This window comes from Sceloporus undulatus, chromosome 8, assembly GCF_019175285.1.
Source record: "Sceloporus undulatus isolate JIND9_A2432 ecotype Alabama chromosome 8, SceUnd_v1.1, whole genome shotgun sequence".
Taxonomy (NCBI): domain Eukaryota; kingdom Metazoa; phylum Chordata; class Lepidosauria; order Squamata; family Phrynosomatidae; genus Sceloporus; species Sceloporus undulatus.
In genome coordinates this window covers 24,420,784-24,442,429 of record NC_056529.1, presented here as the reverse complement: position 1 = coordinate 24,442,429, position 21,646 = coordinate 24,420,784, and the positions used below count along the sequence as shown (strand labels likewise).

The 21,646-nt window shown below is 46.6% G+C and overlaps 1 protein-coding gene across 3 annotated transcripts in view; it reads right to left on the bottom strand.

The window, feature by feature from the left end:
* CACNA1H (calcium voltage-gated channel subunit alpha1 H) overlaps positions 1-20,771 on the bottom strand; it is a 137,585-nt gene extending 116,814 nt beyond the window's left edge. For all 3 annotated transcript variants that reach the window (XM_042438556.1, XM_042438558.1, XM_042438557.1), the window contains exons 1-2: positions 20,176-20,771; positions 14,979-15,298 (exon numbers count right to left, since the gene is read on the bottom strand). In XM_042438556.1, coding sequence (XP_042294490.1) covers positions 14,979-15,283 — 305 coding nt within the window. In that variant the 5' untranslated portion in view covers positions 15,284-15,298; positions 20,176-20,771. The remainder of the gene's footprint in view (positions 1-14,978; positions 15,299-20,175) is intronic.
* Positions 20,772-21,646: the final 875 nt, after the last annotated feature.

Below are 21,646 nucleotides of genomic sequence, written 5' to 3'. Positions count from 1 at the left end.
GGAGATCCCAGGTTCCACCCTTCCTTTCTTCGCTGTTGAATTGAATGCAAACTCCTTTTGCAATCTGAATTTGCAGCAATTTGCAAAAGCAGAGGATAAAAGGCGGGTGAAGTGGGAGGACGAGAAAGAAACCAGGGTGTTTTATATGCAACCGGAAGAGTAGGAAGGCAGAGGAATAACCAGGACTGTCCCTGCCAAATAGCACCCTTGGATGGTCATTTTAAATATACACTTAAAAAACAATTTCCTCCATTTTAAAACAATCACATTTCTGTTCAGAAAAAGTAACTTTTTTGCATAAAATATGGGGTGTTTTTTTTTGCACAGAGCAAACCCAGCTAACTTACTAATTAACAAATTAATCAGCCAATCCATCACTGTTACCTCATCAACTGCAATTAATTAAAAGACCAATGAACTAATTGAGTTAATTAATTAACAAATTACCTAATCAGCTAACTTAGTTTTCCAAGGGCTTCTCACAACGGGGAGAAGGTTGAGTACAATATTCATTGTTGTCAATGAGAACAAAACCAAGAAAGGCTTCTATCCCTATTCTGGAAAGTCCTTCCTTATCCAACATAGTCAGCCCTTCATCCACTGATTCCACCAAACAAAACTTAATAATAATAATAATAATAATAATAATAATAATATTTTTGGTAATTCCAAAAAAGGCAAAGCTCGATTTTGCCATTTTGTAGAAGGGCCACCATTTTGCAATGCCATTGTATACAATGGGACTTGAGCATGCATGGATTTTGGTACCAACCTGAGAGGCTCTGGAGCCAAACCACACTTGACATCAAGTACCTATTGTATACAGACTGCCAAGTTGGGCAGCCAAGTGTCAAGCATCCTCTTTCCCAAAAGCCATTCTTTGGTCTAGAGATCACAATCCACGAGAAAGGGAAGCAAGAACCTAGAAACTGACCACCCAAAATGAACAAGCGGACAGCAGTCGTTGCTGTTGTTGTGTGCCTTCAAGCTGTTTCCAGCTTTCGGCAACCCTAAGGGGACCCTATCGTGGGGTTTCCTTGGCAAGGTTTCTTCAGAAGAGGTTTGCTATTGCCTTCTGAGGCTGAGAGTGTTGACTTGTCCAAGAGCACCCAGTGGATTTCAATGGCCAAGCCAGGAATCGAACCCGAGTCTCCAGAGTTGTAGCCTGATGCTCAAGCCACAATGTCACATACAAATAAAAATTTGGGGAGAGGTACCATCTCAGCATCTAAATGATAGATCTGGCTGCACAAGGTTCCCTGTGGAAGTGGATGGACACTTCTGTCCTGTGCAGAAGGTCCATATTCAGTCCAAGAGGTCACCAAAGTGGAGCTACGCGTTGGTGCAAATGTACCTATACGGATTTGCATGTGTTTGTGCATTCAGTTGCACAAAGGTTGCCTCCACAATCAGCGTTTAACTCCAAACGGGAAGATACAGCCTCTTAGCCATGACCGTTTGTCACAGACTTGCCCTCCTTTCTGTAAATTGTGCAAATTGTGCAAATTTTATAGATATCTGGGACCATCGCGTCTGTCCTCTTTGTTCCGATGATGCAGCAAATTGGAATCGCAATGTTCTGGAGCCTGAGATTAACCTTGCAACCTCTGCCCTGTTCATTCCCCCAAACTGGGAAATAAAAGACGACCCAAAAATGCCTGGTTTTATTGCTCCGTCTTCTCCAGCAACAATTCCAGAACTTTATTCACATTGTCCCAATCTCCTCCATGTTCACCCCTCCATTGCACCATTATTTGGGCCAAAAATCCACAGCGTTGAAAGCAAATCACCCAAAGCTATATAGCCCAACTTTTTTAGAAGACATGGGAGGCTTCTTCCAAGAAGGGAGACAATAAAAGAAAAGATAAATACGAAAGAGTTCCACGAAGCGAAAGAGGGACATGTCAAGTTGACAGGATGGAGACTGTTTATGGGACCTGCCTTTGGTACTCAAGTTCAGTTCTCCTCTGCCGAAAAGCTAAACTATACACATTGCTCCATCCACGCGTCTGGAGGAATTTCATTCCTGTGCCCACAGATCTCTGGGTTGTTTTGAGAAAGAGGTGGTTAAAGGGACGCCAGTGTAAACAGAAGCCACATTGTGTATAGATAAGAGCCGGGCAAAGAAATGCGCACCTCCATCTCCATTTGCCTCCTCATCCTTGGCTTACTGCATGTGTATTTTATGGTGGCTTGTCTCGCTCTTTCTTTTCCTTATTGGCCCTACTGTGAACATTTCGGCCGAACCTAGTCCAAAGGTGATTTATAATCCCCAGCGACGTAAACATTGCAAGACTAAACAGGGGAGGAAAATGGGCTCCGGAGGGTAGAGGAACTTCCTCCTTTTCAGCCATGTTGAGATCTGGTTTCCATCAAGCCAACACCAGACATAGGCATCCAGCTCTTTCACACAGATTTGGGACCTGGCTTATTTTCTATCCAACTCGAGACCCAAGGCAGCGGACAATAGGACCTGACAAAGCAGAGAAAACTCAAGAACACAAGATGAGCCATTAAATCGAGGCTCCCGTTGCAAGGATGACTGGATTTGAATGCCTGAAACCCCACACATGTGTTGGAGAAGAAAAAGATCTCTCCATCAAAAGGTCCTTCTTCTGCCACTATTTCGTATGCCTAAATGACGCCTGCAAACCTGTCAATGTTTTCAGAGATGGAAACTGGGACACACAGGGCCAAGCAACACTAGAGTGGGGTCAAGATGGCAATGAGTGCATGCTTTACAAATGTCCTGTGTTCCCCCTTCGCTCTCAGCTTATCGCTCCTGCTGCAAAGTGAATTGGAAATGCAAAAGGAGTTTTCATGGAGGAGGAAAAGGAGAGGATGGAAGCCGTCCCTTCCCAGTCAAGCCAGGCAAAAGCTCACTGGGCATTTCTGATGGACATCAGGCAGTGTTGTTGGGCTCCAACCTTTCTTAGCCAGTGTCCAGATATCCATTGATGCCCCACTGCAGCACACTGGGTCATAGTACACCAATATACTGCAATGTGCAATCCATCATAGTGCATTCCCAAAAGATGAGGGTATGTTGCAACTTCATGGCAGCCCCGAGGTGATATGGATGCCATGAAGCTGCCCACTTCAATCTTCTGCACATGCAAAGCCATTTATGAATACGTACGTTCCCAGCAGACGTTTGACTAACAATTCTAGCCTGGTGTTTCCCACCAGCTGTTTTTAATATGAACCTTTTACGAAAACCCCATTTGTATGTTTTCAGAGGTAAGCTCGTTGCCAGGTTAAATTGGCAGCACCTTTTTGAGCTGATCTAAACATCTTTAACTGATGGAGCAATTACCCGTTGCAACCGAAAAGGAAAGCAAAGTGAGTAGCACTTACAACCGACTCAGGAGGTCCCTGGAAAAAGAATTAATGGCTTTACATGTTCACTAAAAGCTGCACAAGAGGAGGAACAAGACACTTTCCTGGAGAGAGAATGTCCTTTGGTTTGGATCCTCACTTAGCCAAAGCTGCATCCGCACTGCACAATTAATGCACTTTGACACTGCATTAACTATCATGACTCCATCCTATGGAATGCTGGGATTTGTAGTTTGTTGTGGCACCTAAGCTCTAGATAAGATGATCGGGGCAAATGTAGTGTGAACCATGCTCTGTTGTCGAATCGATCCATCGATACGGATCGCACACCAATTTATTTGTATGTGGGAATGAGGCCCTAGACTGAAACCACTAAAACCACTAGGCCTCTTCATCCCAGACGCCGCAGATCCGCTCATTAAAAAGCTCTTGTCTTTCCTCCCCGCAGCCAATGGATTCAGCTCAATGATGTTTTGGGTTTTTGCAAGGGAGATAAAACCAGACTTGCAAATGCAACTTTTATTCACCTCATTGCAATGAGAGAAAAGAGACAATTACGCAGCATCCTTTTATGATCCGGGATTTGCCTTGACCTGGGGGGGCCACTGCCGCCGTTGCGAAGCGAAAACGCTGGGATGCTCAGGGCTTTGGGAGTGTGCGCCATTTCGCAATCTGTCATTTGGAGATGAGGAGAATGAGATCTGGAATGGGTGCACTTAATCGGTTGCCAAAAGCCAGCCTGATTGTTTCAAGAGCAATAAAACAGATTGTATTAAATGGGAGGAAAGGGAGGAGGAGGAGGAGGAGGAGGGGAAGGGAAAAAGAATTACATCTGCAACTACAGATTGTCAAATGGCTGCGAGAGGAAACCAGATCTGGCCCTAAGACGCAGGCCAATGAATACAACATTATATAACATGCATTCCTAATGTATTATAATAGGCTATCATATATTCTCCAACTTTCTCAATTAGGCAGGGACAGTCCCCATCGATCCTCTGCCATCCCACTTTCTAACTGCTTTTCAAATGTCCTGGCTTCTCTATCCTCCTTCCACTTCCCTCAATTTATTTCCATTGCAAACCCACCAACATTCCCAGCTTTGCAAGGACAGTCCCCATTAACCCTCTGCTGTCCCACTTTGCCATCTGCTTTTAAAATGTCCCGGTTTCTCTCTCCTCCTCCTCCTCCTCCTCCTCCTCCCTTCTCCTTTTGGTCCTCAGCATACTTCCATGGCTGTTAACTGAGTCCAAAGTGCAAAGGGAGTTTGCACAGGAACGAGGAAAGAGGAAGGGTCAGACTCTTCCGTTCCCCATTAAGACTCAAGCAAAAGCGAACTGCTGCTGGAAACCATGAAGCCCTATGAGGAGCTGCTTAGGGAACTTGGAGATGTTTAGACTGGAGAAGAGAAGGTTAAGGGGAGATATGATGGCTATGTTTAACTATTTGGAGAGATGTCAAAGGACGGAGCAAGCTTGTTTTCTGCTGCTCCAGAGACTAGGACACATGGAACAAGGGATGTAAACTCCTGCAAAAGAGATTCCACCTCAATATTAGGAGGAACTTCTTGCTGTTCAACAATGGAAGATGTTGCCTTGGAGAATGGTGGAGTCTCCTTCTTTGGAGGTGTTTAAACAGAGGCTGAATGGCCATTTTGGGGAGGGCTTTGATGGTGCCTTCCTGCATGGCAGAATGGGGCTGGACTGGATGATCTTTGGGGGGATATCCTCCATAGTCTATGATTGTATGAATTCTTGGCCACCTCCTGGCATTTTGGGCATCCCCAGTGCCTTGTAAGAGGATGTGCAGCCATGCTGGATTTAGCTGATGAAGACATGGATAACAGACTTGTAACATGCCTGGCGGGCACAACTTTGTAAACAGGATTAGTGTGCCCTCCCTCAGGATGCAGCACTTAAACTTAAAAGAATAACCCAGAGCAACCTGTCTTTATATACAAGAGCAATACAATAACGTAACCACACAGCCCTCCGCATTCATTCCTTCCCCTTTAAACCATGTTCCCCTATACAGCAGGACAGCTTTACTATGGGATTTTCTAGATGCCTTGAACTACAGTGCCCATCACTCCGGTGCTGGTGGTGCTGGCTGATGGGTTTGCAATGGAAATAGGTTGAGGAGAAGAGAGAGAAATTAGGAAATTTGAAAAGCAGCTGAGAAAGCGGGATGGCAGAGGATTTATTGGGACTGTCCTTGTAAAATTGGGAACGTTGGTGGGTTTGCAATGGAAATAAGTTGAGGAGAAAGGGGGAAAGGGGGAAGAGCAGAAAGAAACTGGGACATTTGAAAAGCAGATGGAAAAGTGGGATGGAAGAGGATTAACTGGGACTGTCCCTGACAAACTGGGACTGTTGGAGGATATGCTATTTTAAAAGAAGACCCACAAAGATCACGGAAAGGAAAAAACCCATCTGAATCTCACCAAACAACTACCCACCATGGCAGAAAGTTTCCAAGCCTTCCAGCAAACACACAACAAATGCCACCCACAGGCCTCTATAAATAAGCCCCGTGTAGGAGAGCCTGCTCTGGTTGAAATGACAGCGTGGTCGCCTCCGAAAAGACTCCGAAAAGCCTGATCCTACAGATGCTTTCGCCCAGAGAAAGGAGACAGCCTTGGACCAGGGCAAGACTGGAGGGTCCATGGTGCATTTGGATGACAAGACCCGGGGTGCTCAGTGCTTACAAACCCTACGGCGCAAGTGGCGGGGATTCAAATCCTCAATTATTGCACCCTCGCATGGTCCTTCAAGTCATTTCTGATTTATGGCATCCCTAAGGCAAGACTATCCCAGGTTTTTCTTGGCAGGATTTGTTCAGAGGAGTTTTTGCCAGTGTTTCGCTTCTGAGGCCAAGAGAGTTTGACCTGCCTATGGTCACTCAGTGGGTTTCAATGGCCGAGCTGGGATTCGAACCCTGGTCTCCAGAGCTCTAGTCCAATGCTCAAATCGTTAAGCCATATTGGCTCTCCACTACAGAGGGAAAAATGGATACTCCTTAGTTGGAGTTGTGGTTGCGTGCCTTCAAGTCCTTTCTGGCAACCCTATGGCAAACCTTTCATAGGGTTTTCTTGGCAAGGTTTCTTCAGAAGGGGTTTGCCTTGGCCATCCTCTGAGGCTGAGAGAGTGTGACCTCCCTATGGGTTTCGATGGCCGAGCTGGGATTCGAACCCTGGTCTCCAGAGTTCTAGTCCAATGCTCAAACCACTACACCATGCTCAACCCAGTACACAAACATACCCACATCAAGTCATTTCTGACTTACGGCAACCCTAAGGTGAAGCTATAATGGGGTTTTCTGGGGCTGAGAGCGTGCAACTCACCCCAAATCACCCAAACAGGTTTCTATGGCCAAGTGGGGAATCGAACCCCAATCTCCAGGTTCTCTACTCCAGAGCTACACCCTTGCATTTTCACAGAGCAAATGCTAAATATTTCACTCTACATGTGGCCATGAGAGATGTACAGATTTGCATCCTGATCTCATTGCGACTCATCTCAGGGTAACTTTGGCCGCAACGGACCGGCATTTCCACCAGCGAAACCTCGCGCTCAGGACTCAGGTCCTCTTTTTGCTTATATAACATGGGCTTCTGGTGACTTTGCAACTGGCTTAGCTGTTTTGCTGATTTTCCATGCGCTTCTTCCCACCTTCCAGAAGAGACGCATCGCTTTGTGTGGTTCGCGCAAGGAGAGACATAATTACAGTGACAATACCAATCGCAGAGAAACATCGATCGGGAAATTAATAATGAAATGAAAAAGGAGCGAGGCTTGACACTTCTCCAATTGGGGCTCCAAAGACGGATGGAAAGCTGTCGCTTTTCATCCCAATATAATAATAATAATAATAATAATAATAATAATAATAATAATAATAGGGTTTATGTCTAGGCTAGGCTATTTGAAGGACTGGATTTTTCTACAGTTTGGCATAGCAGTCTGAGTGTTGGACTATGACTCTGGAGACCAGGTTTCGATTCCCAGCTTGGCCATGAAACCCATTGGTTGCGACTCGTGCAAAGTCATCCATTGAGTTTCTATGGCTGAGCGGGGATTTGAACCCTGGTCTCCAAAGTCTACTGGTAAATGTGTTACTTGCAATTCACAATTCATTACTTCCACTCTCTTAATGGTACTAAAAAGGTGGAAAAATTGCCCGATGCCATCTCACAAACTTTCTCGCACTCGCAAGCGCCTGTGACGCACCTCTGCTTCATTGTTTCTCGTTCCTTCTGGAAGCCATTGTGTTCTGTTTATCCTGCTGCATTCGATTGTTCATACAAATTACAGCAGATAATGGCTTAGGATGCTTATGTTACATTACAGATGTGTTTTTGAAAGCGGTGCCTGTGCGCAAAGCCGTGAGAGGTTTGTTTTTAAAAACCGAAGCGCTTTGGCATTGTAAAGAATAAAACATCTGCATGGGATGCTACTCGCCTCTTAAACAGGTTGCAAGGAGACCCCAGACTCTCTCACTTTTTGAAAAGCCCTACTTTATTCTTCAATACCAAGAATGGATTTCTAGTCTGTTCCAAGTTCAAATCCCAACTATCCCCGTTTTGCACGGGATTAACAGTCCCCCATGAATCCTCTGTTGTCCCACTTTTCCAGCTGCTTTTAAAATGTCCCGGTTTCTCTCTCCTCCTCCGACTTTCCCCCTTTTTTGTCCTCTGCTTATTTCCATTGCTGCAAACCGAGCTCAATCTGCAAAAGTAATTAATTCAATGGAAAGAGAGAAAAGAGAAGGCAGAAATCTTTCCCTTCCCAGGCAACTCAGGCAAAAGCAAACTGCTGCAACCTCTCTTAACTCTTCCTTTGTACTAAAATTAATAACTTTACTGATTAACTTTTCCCATCTTGACCACACTCTGATGTTCCTCGGCTGGACACATGTCCTGGTTTTCATCTGTGAATATTGGAAGCCATGCATTTTCTGTTCCCAGGATGACCAGACGCATCACCTTTTCCCAGGACACTTCAACCTTCTGTCCAGGAGGAATTCCAAGAGGCCCTCCATTTTGAGCATGGCAAAGAAAAGCATGCATTCACATTTATATGGCTGCTGTAAGAGGGGGAGTCCCTTTTGCAACCCTAGAGTTTTGCAATACTAGACAAATAAGCTTTCATTTGGTCGTTACGGCCTCCATTTTTCTGGAAAGCCCTCCGTTTTATGGTGCCTGTCCATTCTGTCCTATTCTATAGGACATTTTTGCTTGCTTGTGAGCACCGAAGTGGCTTGCTCTGACAGCAAATATCCCAATACTCAAGGAAGCCTAGTGTTGCAAAAGAGATTCCCTCTCTTACAACAGAAGGGGATTTGTTCATCTGTCTGAGAAAATTGTTTTTTTGTATTATAACTTCCAGAGGCGTCTGGAGGGGATTCTGGAAGTTGTAGTCCAAAATAAAAAACATTCCTCTCTTCTTCCAAGCCCTGGTTGTATGCAGATTTCCCAGTGATTTTTGGACACAAGCAGCCAAGGGGGATGGATGGGAGAGACAGCGCTCCCCAAATGCATGCTCTGCATACCTGACCCTTCACCCGATGGATGGTAAACTGATCAGACAGACATCTGTCCCCCCGTTCCCCAAATGGAAAGTGCGCAAAGGCTTTTTTTAGCCAGCTATAAATGTGCGGCAAAGACCCGGCATCCCAGTTTGCTCGACCCAACCTCCTTTCTCGACCCCCAGATGCCTGTCCGGGGGTCTCTTAAGAGGCATTTGCTTTGGGTTGGAAGGGAGGAACCAAAGCGCCCACCTGCTGCTGCTTGCAAACCATGCACAGGACCCCCAGAAACATGCCAGACATGGCCTCCTCCGTTGGCAAACTCTCCTTTCAGGGATGGGCAAGAAGGGGAAGAATGCATCCCCTTGGACTGGCAAAATTCATGCCCAATATATTTGCGCATGAAAATTGTCTCAGGGTTAGAGGTTTGCTAACCATTGGCCAACCTGGCTGTGTTTTGGACTTCAACTCCAGCTTGGCCAGTGGTTAGGAATTCTGGGAGCCAAAGTCCAAAACATCTGGAGGACCAAAGTTTGGGAATCAGGGCCGTAGATCATTTATAACAGCGATTCCCAAACTCTGGCCTTCCAGATATTTTGGACTTCAGCTCCCAGAATCCCAGACCACTGGCCAAGATGGTGGAGGCTTCTAGTAGTCGAAGTCTAAAACATCTGGAGGACCAAAGTTTGGTAACCACTGATTTGTAACTACAGGCGCACCAAGGTGTCACCTGGTGTGGTCTGCAGCATCCCCCTTAGGAATACACACTCTTTAACCCCTTTATTTTTAAAAAGCTTTTCCCTTGGAAGAAAGTCATTTAATTTCTTCCTCCTCCACCTTCCCTGCAAAACACGAAGCCTTTTAAATGCTCCAAGAGATGCAAGCCCGCTCTCCGACGCTCATTTGCAATTCATTCCAGACTTAACATTGCAAAGCGTACGGAAAATGTCACTTTGCGTGCAAAACAATGCTTAAATGGAAAATTAAAATGTACAGCCCGGTTCTCTGAAGGGTGTCGAGACTCAAGTTTGGAGCCTTGCTGCGATCCTGGGGACGCGTCTCCCGGGAAATGGTTCCCATTTGAGTCATGGAGTCTTGCTTTTGAGTAGGGTGCAAATCCCATGGATATTGTTAAGGTTTGCCTCCTGGGAATGGGGCAGCCCTCTATAGAGCATGCTGGATGCAAAGCTTATTACAGTGGAAGATAGGGATCGTTGGAGACGTCTCATCCAAAGGGTCTCCATGAGTTGGATTTAGGGCAGTTTAGAACAACAAGGTCTTAATGCAAAACCTATTACAGTGGAAGATGGGGATTGTTGGAGATGTCTCATCCATAGGGTTGCCATGCGTCAGACTTAGGGCAGCTTAGAACAACAGAGTCTTAATCCAAAGCTTATTACAGTGGAGGATAGGTATTCTTGGAGATGTCTTATTCATAGGGTCGCCATGCGTCGGACTTAGGACACCTACCAACAACCACAGGATCTTAATGCAAAGCTTATTACCCCCACTGAGGACCTCCTGACTTGCTAAGCAGAGCAACCTCCACCAGCTTGCCTGGTTTGTCGATCTGTTGCATCTTTTCCTGCAAGAGTTTCTCTGCCATCCATCCATCCATCCTTCCTTCCTTCCTTCCTTCCTTCTTCTTATTCCCAAAGACAGGTGTCTTTCCAATCCTCCTGGCTCTTGTCCAACACCCTCCTCCTCCTCGCTTTCCATGCTTATCCTTCTCTCTCCTCACCATCCATCTTTCTGTCTCGCCACTTTTCAAGAGCCCCAGAAATGCTTTGGTGGCATTCTTTCCAAAGCTGATTGCCCTTTAGCGAGAGGCAGCTTGGAAATCCATGCAAGGCCTCTTTCTAGCTGGGCCTTTGAAAACACAAAGCCAACCCTTTGCTAAGTTCATCTTGGAAAGAAGCAACATGCAATTATTATTATGCTTAGCTCTGCGCAAAATTCATACGTGGCATTTTTCTTGCATTTGAACCCTGGTTTCCAGAGTCATAATCCAACACTCAAACCCATATGCAACACCAGTATGATGCATGTTTATGCAAATACAAGTATTCCAAAATCCTGTTCTAAATGAAGATGACCATAATCATAATATGAGGTTCAAATTCAAAGGTTAGTCTGGAAAAATCAGTCTGCAAAGGGATCTTGCAAAACCTTTGAGACTAACCCACCCTAAAGCAGCAAGGATGACACAGTGCAGAAATAATCCAGTTTGAGACTGCGTTAACTACCCTAGCTTTGTGCTAGGGAATCCTGGGAATTGTAGTTTGTTGTGGCACCAGAGCTCCTTGACAGAGAAAGCTTAATGTCTCACAAAACTACAACTTTTAGGATTCCTTAGTACAGTACTGACCCCTGGCACAGCTAAAGTGGTCTCAGACTGGATTGTTTCTGCTGTGTATCTTGGACTTTAGTATCAAAGGTGCGACAGGATCCCTTTGCATACTCATAATACTGATGATAGAGGGGGAAATACTGAGAAATACTGCCGCAGTGGGAACAATGAGATGCCCATGAAGGGTTACATTCCTAGCTTGTTGTATATACAGCCAGCCAGTTGTGACGGAGGAAGACCTTGTGGAGAGCGAGCTGATGGAAAGAAGGCCTTGCAAAATGTTTCTGCAAGGGATTGCTTTGTCCAAACTTTTCATTCCAGAGGGAGAAGGGATTCTGCTCTCCGGCCGGTTAGCCGCTCGCCCGACCCAAAGCGTGAAGGCATCTCTCCAATATTTGCGGCATGCGGGGCCTGAAATTCCAGGCGGACGGCTGCACGCCATTCCCTCTTTGCTCCTCCGCTGCTGCTCTGGGATGTCAACCAACCTGGCAAAGAGGCAGCTGGGGAAAAGCCATTCAAAAAGGAAAGAGGTGGGAACAGCTGCCGCGCTTTGAAACCCAGGACATTTTGGGACTGATGGGAACGACATCGAAGGCGTTCATGGCTGGCATCCATAGTTTTTTGTGGGTTTGTCGGGCTATGTGGCCATGTTCTAGAAGAGTTTATTCCTGATATATATAGTGTGATCCTGGATTGGGAGGAGTGACTTCCATGTAAATCTGTGTATTGTTCTGTTGTTGAATGGGAGGATATGCAAAAAGGATTTGTGTCCATTTCATTAGAAATCTAGGGCCTCATTCCCACTTACAGATAAATCGGTCTCTGATCTGAATCGATGGATCGATTCAAAATCAGATCACGGTTCCCACTACATTTGCCCTGGTCGCATTTTCTGGCATGGATTCGAATCAAAATAACCCAGTTATGGTTCCTATTCACAAATGAATCGTTTCTATTTAAACCGGTTCCCGAGGCAGATAACCTACTTGTGGTTCGCATTGGGAAGTGAATTGGTTTAAATAGGATCAGTTCCATTTCTGCTTTGCTGCATGTCACAGTAAACCGATTCCAGTCTGCATCTGGTTCCCATGTGTGCTGAAGCGATTCATTTAAGACCAGATTGTGAAATTGAATCTGATCCGGTTCTGGTTCCCACTTGCACTGATTCGATTTGGTTGAAAAGACGTGGGTTAAATGGGTCGAGAGCATGGCCTCCTTTCAGAATCACTTCAACGATTTGGATTAAGTGGGAACCATGGTCGTTTAAACTGGTTCAAACTGAATCATGATCTGGTTTAAAAGGTAGTGGGAATGAGGCCCTGGAAGGTTCTAGCTTGGCTCTTCAACCATTCTTGGCTCCCTTTTGGTGCAAGTGCATCACATCTTTCCCCCTGAAATGTTACGAAACTGAAATATCGATAGGCAAGGAGGGCCATCTAGCAAAGCCAAGCGATGTGCATTCCCTTTCTCTCTCTTTCTTAGTTCGATTTCTCCTTGCAAAGAGCATTATAGGTTGCTTCCTGTATCAGTAACCGCCATCCCTTTGCCGTTGCCAAGGGAGGCCAGGAAGCGCCCATTTCACAAACATATACAAGTTTCATGGCTTAACTAAAGCAAGATCGATAATCGCCCATTTTAATAAATAATGCACATTATACTGCTGGCAGGACATAATGCTGCGAGCGCCCGGCAGGTATCAAGCAAGCGCAGCCCGTTCCGGTTTGCCATGAAGTCATCGCTTCAAACAAGAGGCTTCTCTTAATCTTTTAACATTTTCAATGGGGAAGGAAGCAGCCCTCTCTTTGCAAAAATTGGGAATCCATAGTTATTCTAGCTGGACCTAAAACCATGCATTACAGGCAGAGATGGAGATGTTGATGAATAAAAAGGAAAATGTAAAGTCTGATACTTTAGTTCTTTTTGTTAATTGCCTTCAAAATGGGCAAGACTTCCAAGACTTCCCTGGTCTTGCAAAGTCAGTCTTGCAAACTCAGGAGCCGTGGCTTTCTCAATTCAATCAAACTACCTGCAATGGATTGCTTCAATCCTACTTTCCCCCACTTTATTGCTATTTTCAATCTCTTTTTCTTCCATGATCCTATCATTGGAGACACTAGTATCTCTCTGCTTTCAGCAACCATAACCAATACCTCAGCTCAAACCATCAGGTACCAACCAGTTTCATTCCAGTTTGAAGTCAATTTTGGGGGGATGTGGTGGTGCAGCTGGTGGGAGGGGGAACATTATAACTCCAAAGGACCATGTAATGCGTGTGTTGCGTTGAAGGACACTCGGGCAACTGTCACGCCAATTGAGAAAGTCACTGAGGCAAGGCCAGAGCCCTTCTCCTCTTTGTGCCACAGGCCTACGCAATCCAACATCTTTGAATGGAAAGCATCAGGGCATAGCTATGCACGCTGTCAGTCAGAGGCTAATCCCTTTTGCAAATCTCTCCCTCCCTCTCTTTACATATATTAGTTCCCAGCCCACAAGACAACCCACCTCTTCTAAGCCCTCTTACATAAACGGCCAAGGCACCCTTGCCGCCCTCCTCCAACTCTTCCAAAGCTTTCGCCGCAGTCCAAACCCTTGTTCTGATTTGCCAGGGAGGCATATGAGGCTGACACGCAGGACCTGGATCGCCAGTGGGAACCGAGATCGAGATCTTGTTTGAAGCTGACAGAGCGTAAAGACCTGCCAGCAGACTTTTGTGGAAGTCCAGAAGCTAGAAAGATGAACGCGTCAGGCCTGGTGGTGACATGATCAAGCTTTCCTGATGCATCCCCTTGGCTACTTTGGGACCATTTGGGTCAAGGGAGGCAAAGTTGCCCCAAGCGCCCACCCAAAACCCTCACGCAATGAGGAAGTCCATATCTCCTTACACGACATCAGAAAAACCCATTTGGTGGAGTCAGAAGTGAGGAAAATGTGACCCAAAGCCCTTGGATCCTAATTTTGTGGTCCACAAAGCACCCCTAGATGCCTCCAAGACCCTTCAAGTGAATTTTCATGCAACTTTCTGCCCCAAATTGTTCCCAGATGTTTCCGAATTGCCACCTCAAACATGGTGCTTTCAATCCCCCACACCCCCAGAAGGAAAAGCGGTACAAACTTTCTGAACATGGCAACCAGAAATGATGCAATGACACATATCTATCTCAACCTAAAGTGGAGGAAAACCAACAGACCCAAGAGGGCATTAAAAAAGAACATACACAATGGCTCACTGCTTGTATTTTACCATCATTTCCAAAGACAACATCATAAAAGAAAGAGCACTCTGGATTTGGCCAAACCAAACAGACATTGCTAGTAATCTGCAGGACAAAATGGTCACATTCAATCCAATATCCAAATAAGAAAGCACATTAGTAGGGCCATGCTCTCCTTGGCCAAGAAAACCATCTCCTCTAGATTCCCTCAAAAGGATATGATGTATGTTTTCCAACCTGAAACCATCATGAGATTCTGAGTTGAAAACCCCACACTTCTACCTCTATCCAGACCCAAAGAACGAAGCCCAACCAATAACCAGGTGAATGTAAAACTCAAATCATCCACAAAATGAATCCGGTTAAGGAGAGACGCTCAACAACCAACTTCTTTTGCGAGGCAGAACTTAGCAAGCAACGCAACTCTTCATCTCACCCTTGTTGCACCATCGCAACTCAGTATCCAAAGTCAGAAGTCAAAGTTGACCAAACCCAGATGGAAAAACAAAATAAAACCAGAGCCTCCCCAACTGGGAAGATGTCAAGGATATGGGTTACAGACCAGTCTGAGGCACCAGCTCCGCGGTCGGGTCGTCTGGTCAAGGCAGAAGAAGACGGTGGAGGCCAGCGCAGGGTAAGGGACCTGGTTCTCTCCATCTTGGGCTGGATCCCGGGCAGACGATCCCACTGAGCCAAGACTGTCCTGGATGGATTTACATGCACTGAGAGCATCCTCGTCCTTCTCTTCCCTGGATTGGGGCACTTGTCCAGGGGCAGAGCCTATGGAGGCTATGGGGACCCGTACTTCGTCGCTCGCCAGCGGCTGAAAGTGTTCTCTTCTCTCGCCATCAGTCATGATAGCAGCCAACACCTGCAGAAAGGAACAGGAGGCTTAACCCCACTGGAAACAGCAAGGAGCCTGGACAACAGGAATGAAGACTTGGGTCAGGAGTTGCCTGGCCACTTGCTGATGACCCAAAGGAAAGCAGCCTTCTCTCAGGTCTGACCAATGGCCTATCCCAGAGGCTCCCAAACTTTGGTCCTCCAGATGTTTTGGACTTCAGCTCCCAGGATTCCTGACTGTTGGTCAAGCTGAGTAGGGCTTCTAGGCGTTGACGTCCAAAACACCTGGAGGACCAAAGTTTGGGAACCACTGCACCTAGAGGTATCCATCCATGCATCTTTCTCTTTTACTTCTCATTCAGTTATTGCATGGAAATGGAAGCAAGCCAAGCCTCTCTCACTGCTGTCTTTGGACTGATGGGACCGTCCAAGGTAGTGATGCCAGGAGAACATTTATTGAGATGAAAAACAGGAAAATGTCAAAGAATGCAGGGTTTTTGTTTGCATGGGACTTAGTTTCTCATTTTAAAAAGACAGTAATGCTTGGGAAAGCAGAAGGCAGTAGGAAAAGAAGACGACTCTGTTGCAAAAGGGTGAAACCAAATTTCGAGATAGAAGTGCAATAAACAAATAGATAAATAACTACTAGACTCCAGCAAGGAAGTCTCGGCTGCTGCCCTGAGTTTGCAAGACTTTAGCAAGGTCATTCGTAACAAGGTCCCTTGGAAGCCTCTGCTGTAAATTGAAGTTTGGCTTGACGTCTAACAACAACGGTCCCTTGATCTCTGGAAGAAACGTAAGGCCAGACTCCAAGTTACATGAGAATCCTCTCTTTGGTGCTCCCAACATCACTCACATTTTTATCTTTAAAAAGGAAGGAAGGAAAGGCAGGGGATCTTAAGGCAGCTCCAAGACTAACCGGCTTATTCTAGCACGACCCTTTGTGGCTTGTAATCCATAGAAATGGATTAGCGTCCATGAAAGCGCATGCTAAAATAAACATCGTCACCAGATTTCCTTGCTCCCGCTGCCAACCCCAACTAGCAAAGCGACTTCTTGGGCGTTTGGCATTTTTTAAAAAGGCAGCATGCAAAGACTATTTTGAATCGGAGCAGCAGTCTGATCTGGATCAAGGCCTCAGTTGGGATTTGAGTTTAATCCTCTCTCCCTAAATTTCATGGTCCCAATCCAGACCATGGTCCCCTCCTTCCAAGCAAAGGAAATTTGGAAAGATTTAACTTTTAGAATCCAAGCATCTTCCATGATGTTTTGAACAGCAGCTCCATAGGGATGAGGATAGATAGATAGATAGATAGATAGATAGATAGATAGATAGATAGATAGATAGAGGCTACATCCCATTATAAGCTGCAGCTGGAGTAGGCCCATTGGATCAATGCTTGAGACAAAAAGGTTGCCAAGGTACCAAGTTTCCATCTATTCATCTGAGATGTCTAGTTAGGACCAACATTTCGTTTCAGGCCTATGCTGGAAATTCACAATGGCAACTGTTGGAGTAATGCATGGGTTGTGCTCCTTGTTGTTAAGTGTGCCATGACTTAAGGCAACTCTCCTTGGCTTTCTCGACAAGATTTACTCAGAGGAGGTTTGCCAAGGTCACCTGGTGGGTTTCTGTGGCTGAGTGTAGATTTGAACCCTGGTCTCCAGGGGCTTGGGTCCAAAATGCAAACCAATGCACCGTGGTTGCACTAAAAAAATATGGTTTTCTTAGTAGGGTTGATTCAGAGAAAGTTTGCCATTGGCTTCCTCTGAGGCTGGGAGTGTGGGACTAGCTGAAAGTCACCCAGTGGGTTTCCACAGCTGAGCAGATACAAAATCTGCTCCATTCCATCAACAGCGTCATAGAACCACAGAGTTGGAAGAGACCCCAAGGGTCATCCAGTCCAACCCATTTTGCCATGCAGGAAGACACAATCCAAGCACTCCTGAAAGATGGCCATCCAACCTCTGTTGAAAAACCTCCAAAGAAGGAGACACCATCGCAGTCTGGATCTCAATTGTTATGTGCCTTCAAGTGGACTCTGACTTATGGCAACCTTATCATAGCAGTTTCTTGGTTGGATTATTCCAAGGAGGATTTTCACGGACCTCCTCCGAGGCTGAAAGAGAGCAGGACTTGACCAAAGTCACCCAGTGGGTACTTCTAGAAAAATCTGCATTGCCCCTGAAGGCTGTTTTTGGTCCCAGCTTCGTAATATTTACACAAAGTGAGAGAGAGGTGGTTCTGAAAGCAAGCAAAGAATAAAGCTTTAAAGTTACAAGGGAGTGCAGGAAAGGAACAGCTCAGTGCCAAAGGTGGAAGAGGGTTTCTATCAATGGAAGATATGGCTAGGAAAGGTGACCAAGGTGAAGAAATGGAAGCATAGAAGATCTCAGAGATGTTCTGCCTTGTCCACCATCCTGTTTCCAAACCTGACACTTCCAGGAATATACACACACACACACACACACACACACACACAGGCTATATATCCTTGTGCAGTGAGTCCCACAGGAAGGAAGGAAGGAAGGAAAGAAGGAAGAATAGGGGCAGGAGGGATACAATGAGTCAATGGACAGTCTCCAACTGGAGAAGACCCTATTAAATCAAAGGGATCTACAGTATCTAATTGTTGACTTCATAGAAACTGATTTTAGTGGCTTTGCTCTATTATATATTGAGCTGTCGTATGAAAAATAAGGGATCATCACAATGGCTTAAAAGCAGATCAGCCCTCTTAGAGTAGACCCAGTGACAAATACAATTTACTCATTTTAATGTTTTTGTACTGGTTTTAAATCGTATTGCTTTAAATCTGCTGTTAGCTGCCTGTAGTCCCTATATTGGAAGAAAGATGGGATGTAAATAATAATAATAATAATAATAATAATAATAATAATAATAATAAAGTGTTGTGTTACCATCCAGCAATTGGTTCAAGTAGGTCTACTCTAGAGAGCCAGTGTGGCGCAATAGTTTGAGCAATGGACTATGACTGTGGAGACCGGCTTGGCCATGAAACTTACTGGGTGACCTTGGATGAATCACACTCTCTCAGCCCCAAAAGGCGGCCATGGAAAACCAACTGTGGACAAATCTTGCCAAGAAAACCCCATGACGGCTTCTCCTTAAGGTCGCCATAAGTTGGAAACGCCTTGAAGGCACACAACAACAAAGTTTACTCACTTGTAGAGAATCAGGCCTTTCTGGTGAGCATCTCCCCATGGATTTGGCCACCTCTCTATGCAATATTTCCAGTGTGACAACAATAAGTCCCTGCCCCAAGGAGGTTACAGTCTACATTCATGGGAGGGGTGCATATGTGAGATGTGGGATACAAAGGAAGATGGAAGAGGGACATGAGATGCCTTCTACACTGTAGAAATAATGCACTTTGACATCACTTTTCCTGCCATGGTAGCATCCAACAGAACCCTGGGGTTTGGAGAGAAGGTTTTAGGGGTGCATCTACACTGGAGAGATAATGCACTTTGGCACAGCTTTAATGGCAATGGCTCCATCCTGTAGAATCCTGGGGTTGGTCCTTTGAGGAGAAAGTCTTAGTACCCATCTGCATTGTAGAAATAATGCATCTTGACACCACTTCAACTGCCATGGATCCATCCTACAGATCCCTGGGATTTGTAGTTGGGTGATGCACCCGCCCTCTTGGGCAGAGAAGGCCAAAGACCTTGCAAAACTGCAAACCCAAGGATTCTGGAGCTACAGCACTTAGAGTTGATATAATGTCATACATTAAGTCCACAGTGCGGATGCAGCCAGAGATGGAAGCAAGAAAAGGAGTTTGAAAGGAAGAAGAGAACAGAGGAGGAGGAGGAGGAGGAGGAGGAGGAGGAGGAGGAGGAGGAGAGGAATGAGTTCAAGGCTGAAAGATGGATTTGGAAGAAGAAGGGGAACAGGAAGGAAAAGGTTAAAAAAAGGTGGCGGAGGTGAGGATTGACCTGGAAGGAAGGAAGGTGAAAAGAGTGGGAAGAAAAAAATGTGGAAAGGAGTGGTGGGGGAAAAGGGTGGGCACTTCATTGTTCTCTCCATTCCTTGCATCTCTTGGTTTCTCTCTTCCTCTCCCTCCTCTCCCTTCCTTTCTTCCTTTTGAAAGAGCAAAAAGACTATAAGTCGGAGGGGGGGTCCCTGGTAAATGTTTCCAGGCGTGAACCTAGAGATGGAGAGAAGGAGAGAAATGAAGGAGAGAAAGCCAGAGAGCTCCTCCTCCTCCTCTCCATTGTCTGGAAAAGTGAAAGGTGTGGGAAACCCACCTGAAAGGGAGCGCAGGGATGGAGATAGGGAGGGGGCGAGAGATGGAGGGAGGAAGGGGGGAAAGAAGAAGAAAAATGGGTGGGGGTCCCTTATATTGGGGTTCCAGCCTCCAAAGACACCCCTGCACCCCCGCCCCCCCAACCCCCCCAGAGAGCCGGAAGAAGATGATACCGGAGGGGGGGAAGAGTCCTTAAAGTCCTTGTGGTTAAGATATACATACATATACATATGCACGTATGTATGTATGTATATACACACACATATATGAGGAGGGGTCCCTCATATTGGAGTCCCACCCTCTAAAGACCCCCCCAAAGCCCCAGAGAGCTAGAAGAGGAGCCAGCAAGAGGAGAGTCCCTCAAGTCCTTGTGGCCCAGATCTGTCTCTTTCCTGCCTCCTGAGGGAGCCCCCCCAGGAAAGCCAAGCCTGGAAAGTGAGGCAGAGCCCCTCTCCAAGCCACCTTGGGGAAGGGGAGCATGGCAAGGCTTGACTTCGGAGTAAACGTGGAAGCAGGAGAAGGAGGACGCCTTGGGGAGAGAAAGAGATGTGAGAATGAATGAATGTGTGGTTGTGTGTGTGCCTGGGGACAGGGTCTTTTTTGGGGGGGGTCCCCTTCGCCCCTTCCTTACCTTGGTTCCACGGAGCCCGGGCTTCCCACGCGCATAGCCGCCCCTTGTCCTTCCCAGGAGCCCAGCCAGAGGAAAAAAACACACACAAAAGCCCCCCGAAGCCGGACTTTCCAAAAGCTCTGAAGGCAGGAGAGCTCCCCTTCTCCTTTTTCCAAAGGCTCCTAGGAGCAGCTCCCTAGGCGACCCTTCAGGCCAAGGGGGCCTCCATCCTTGGGTCTCTTGGATGGTCCCTTAGCCCCCCCTTTCTCTCCTCCACCTCCTCCTTTCTTTCCTTTCCTCTTTCCTTGCCCTTTCCTCCTCCACTCCAAGCACAAAGAGGAGAGAAAGAGAGAGAGAGATGGCCAGTGGGGTCCTTTCCAGTTATTCCAATAACTCCTCCTGCTTTGCACCAAAATCCTCTTGGGGGAAAAGTGGGGGGCACCCAAGGTGCCACTGCCCCCAAAGCCTTAGCAGCAGAGGAAGGGGGCCTTAGGAGGATGGGGAAAGGTGGAAAGCCAAAGCTTCATCGGTGGAAGAAGCCAGCGAGCCAGCCAGGCTTTTGCGCACAGAAACTTCAGCCCTGGTCCAGGGAGGGGAGGAAGAAGAGGAGGACTAGAAAGGGAAAAAAGGGGTGGAGAGTCCAGGGGAAAGGGGTGGGGAGGCTGGGGAAAGAGGCTGGAAGAAGAAAAAAGGGGGGATCGAAAAAGAGAGCCAGGGAAAGGCTGCCCCCCAGGAGCGCTTTGGAGAAGGCGCCGTGCGTAAAAGTCTCCAGGGCGCACCGGAGAGAGACCCATTTTTGGAGAGCTCCTTTGGACCCTTCTGAGCTTCTGAAGGAGGAGGGATCGGGGCCAGGAGAGGAGAGGGGACCCCTGCCTTCCCCATTGAGCCCTCCCCGGATGGTCAACGCCTCCCTTCCCTCCCTTTTCCCCTCCTTCTTTCCTTCCCTCCCTCCCTTCCTTTGTTCTCTTCTCTTTCTCTCTGGCGCTGGGAGCGGCTCAGAAGTTCAGCCGCTTTCCATGGCAGGCTGTGGACCAACTGCAGGGATCGTTTTGGGGGGAAAGGGATACTGAGGATGGGGGGCATCTCAACATCTATGGATCAGAGCCTTCCTGGGGAGGGAAGGCCAACAGAGGAGGAGAAAAAGAACCAAAGTCGAACGTTTTCACGGCCGGCATCCATAGGATTTTTTGTGGGTTTTTCGAGCTCTGTGGCCATGTTCTAGAAGAGTTTATTCCTGATGTTTCGCTGGCATCTGTGGCTGGTGTTTTCAGAGAACGCTAGCATGGATGAGAGTTGGAGATACACACACACTGTGTGACCATGGGTTGGCAGGAGTGATTTCCCACTACCTCATTCCCGCTACCTTTTAAACCAGTTTGCAAATCGGTTTCAGCTGGTTCACATGACCCTGATTCCCACTTAAACTGAATTGCTGAAGCGATTCCAAGAGGGGTGCCATACACCAGACCCATTTAACCCACATCTTTTTGAT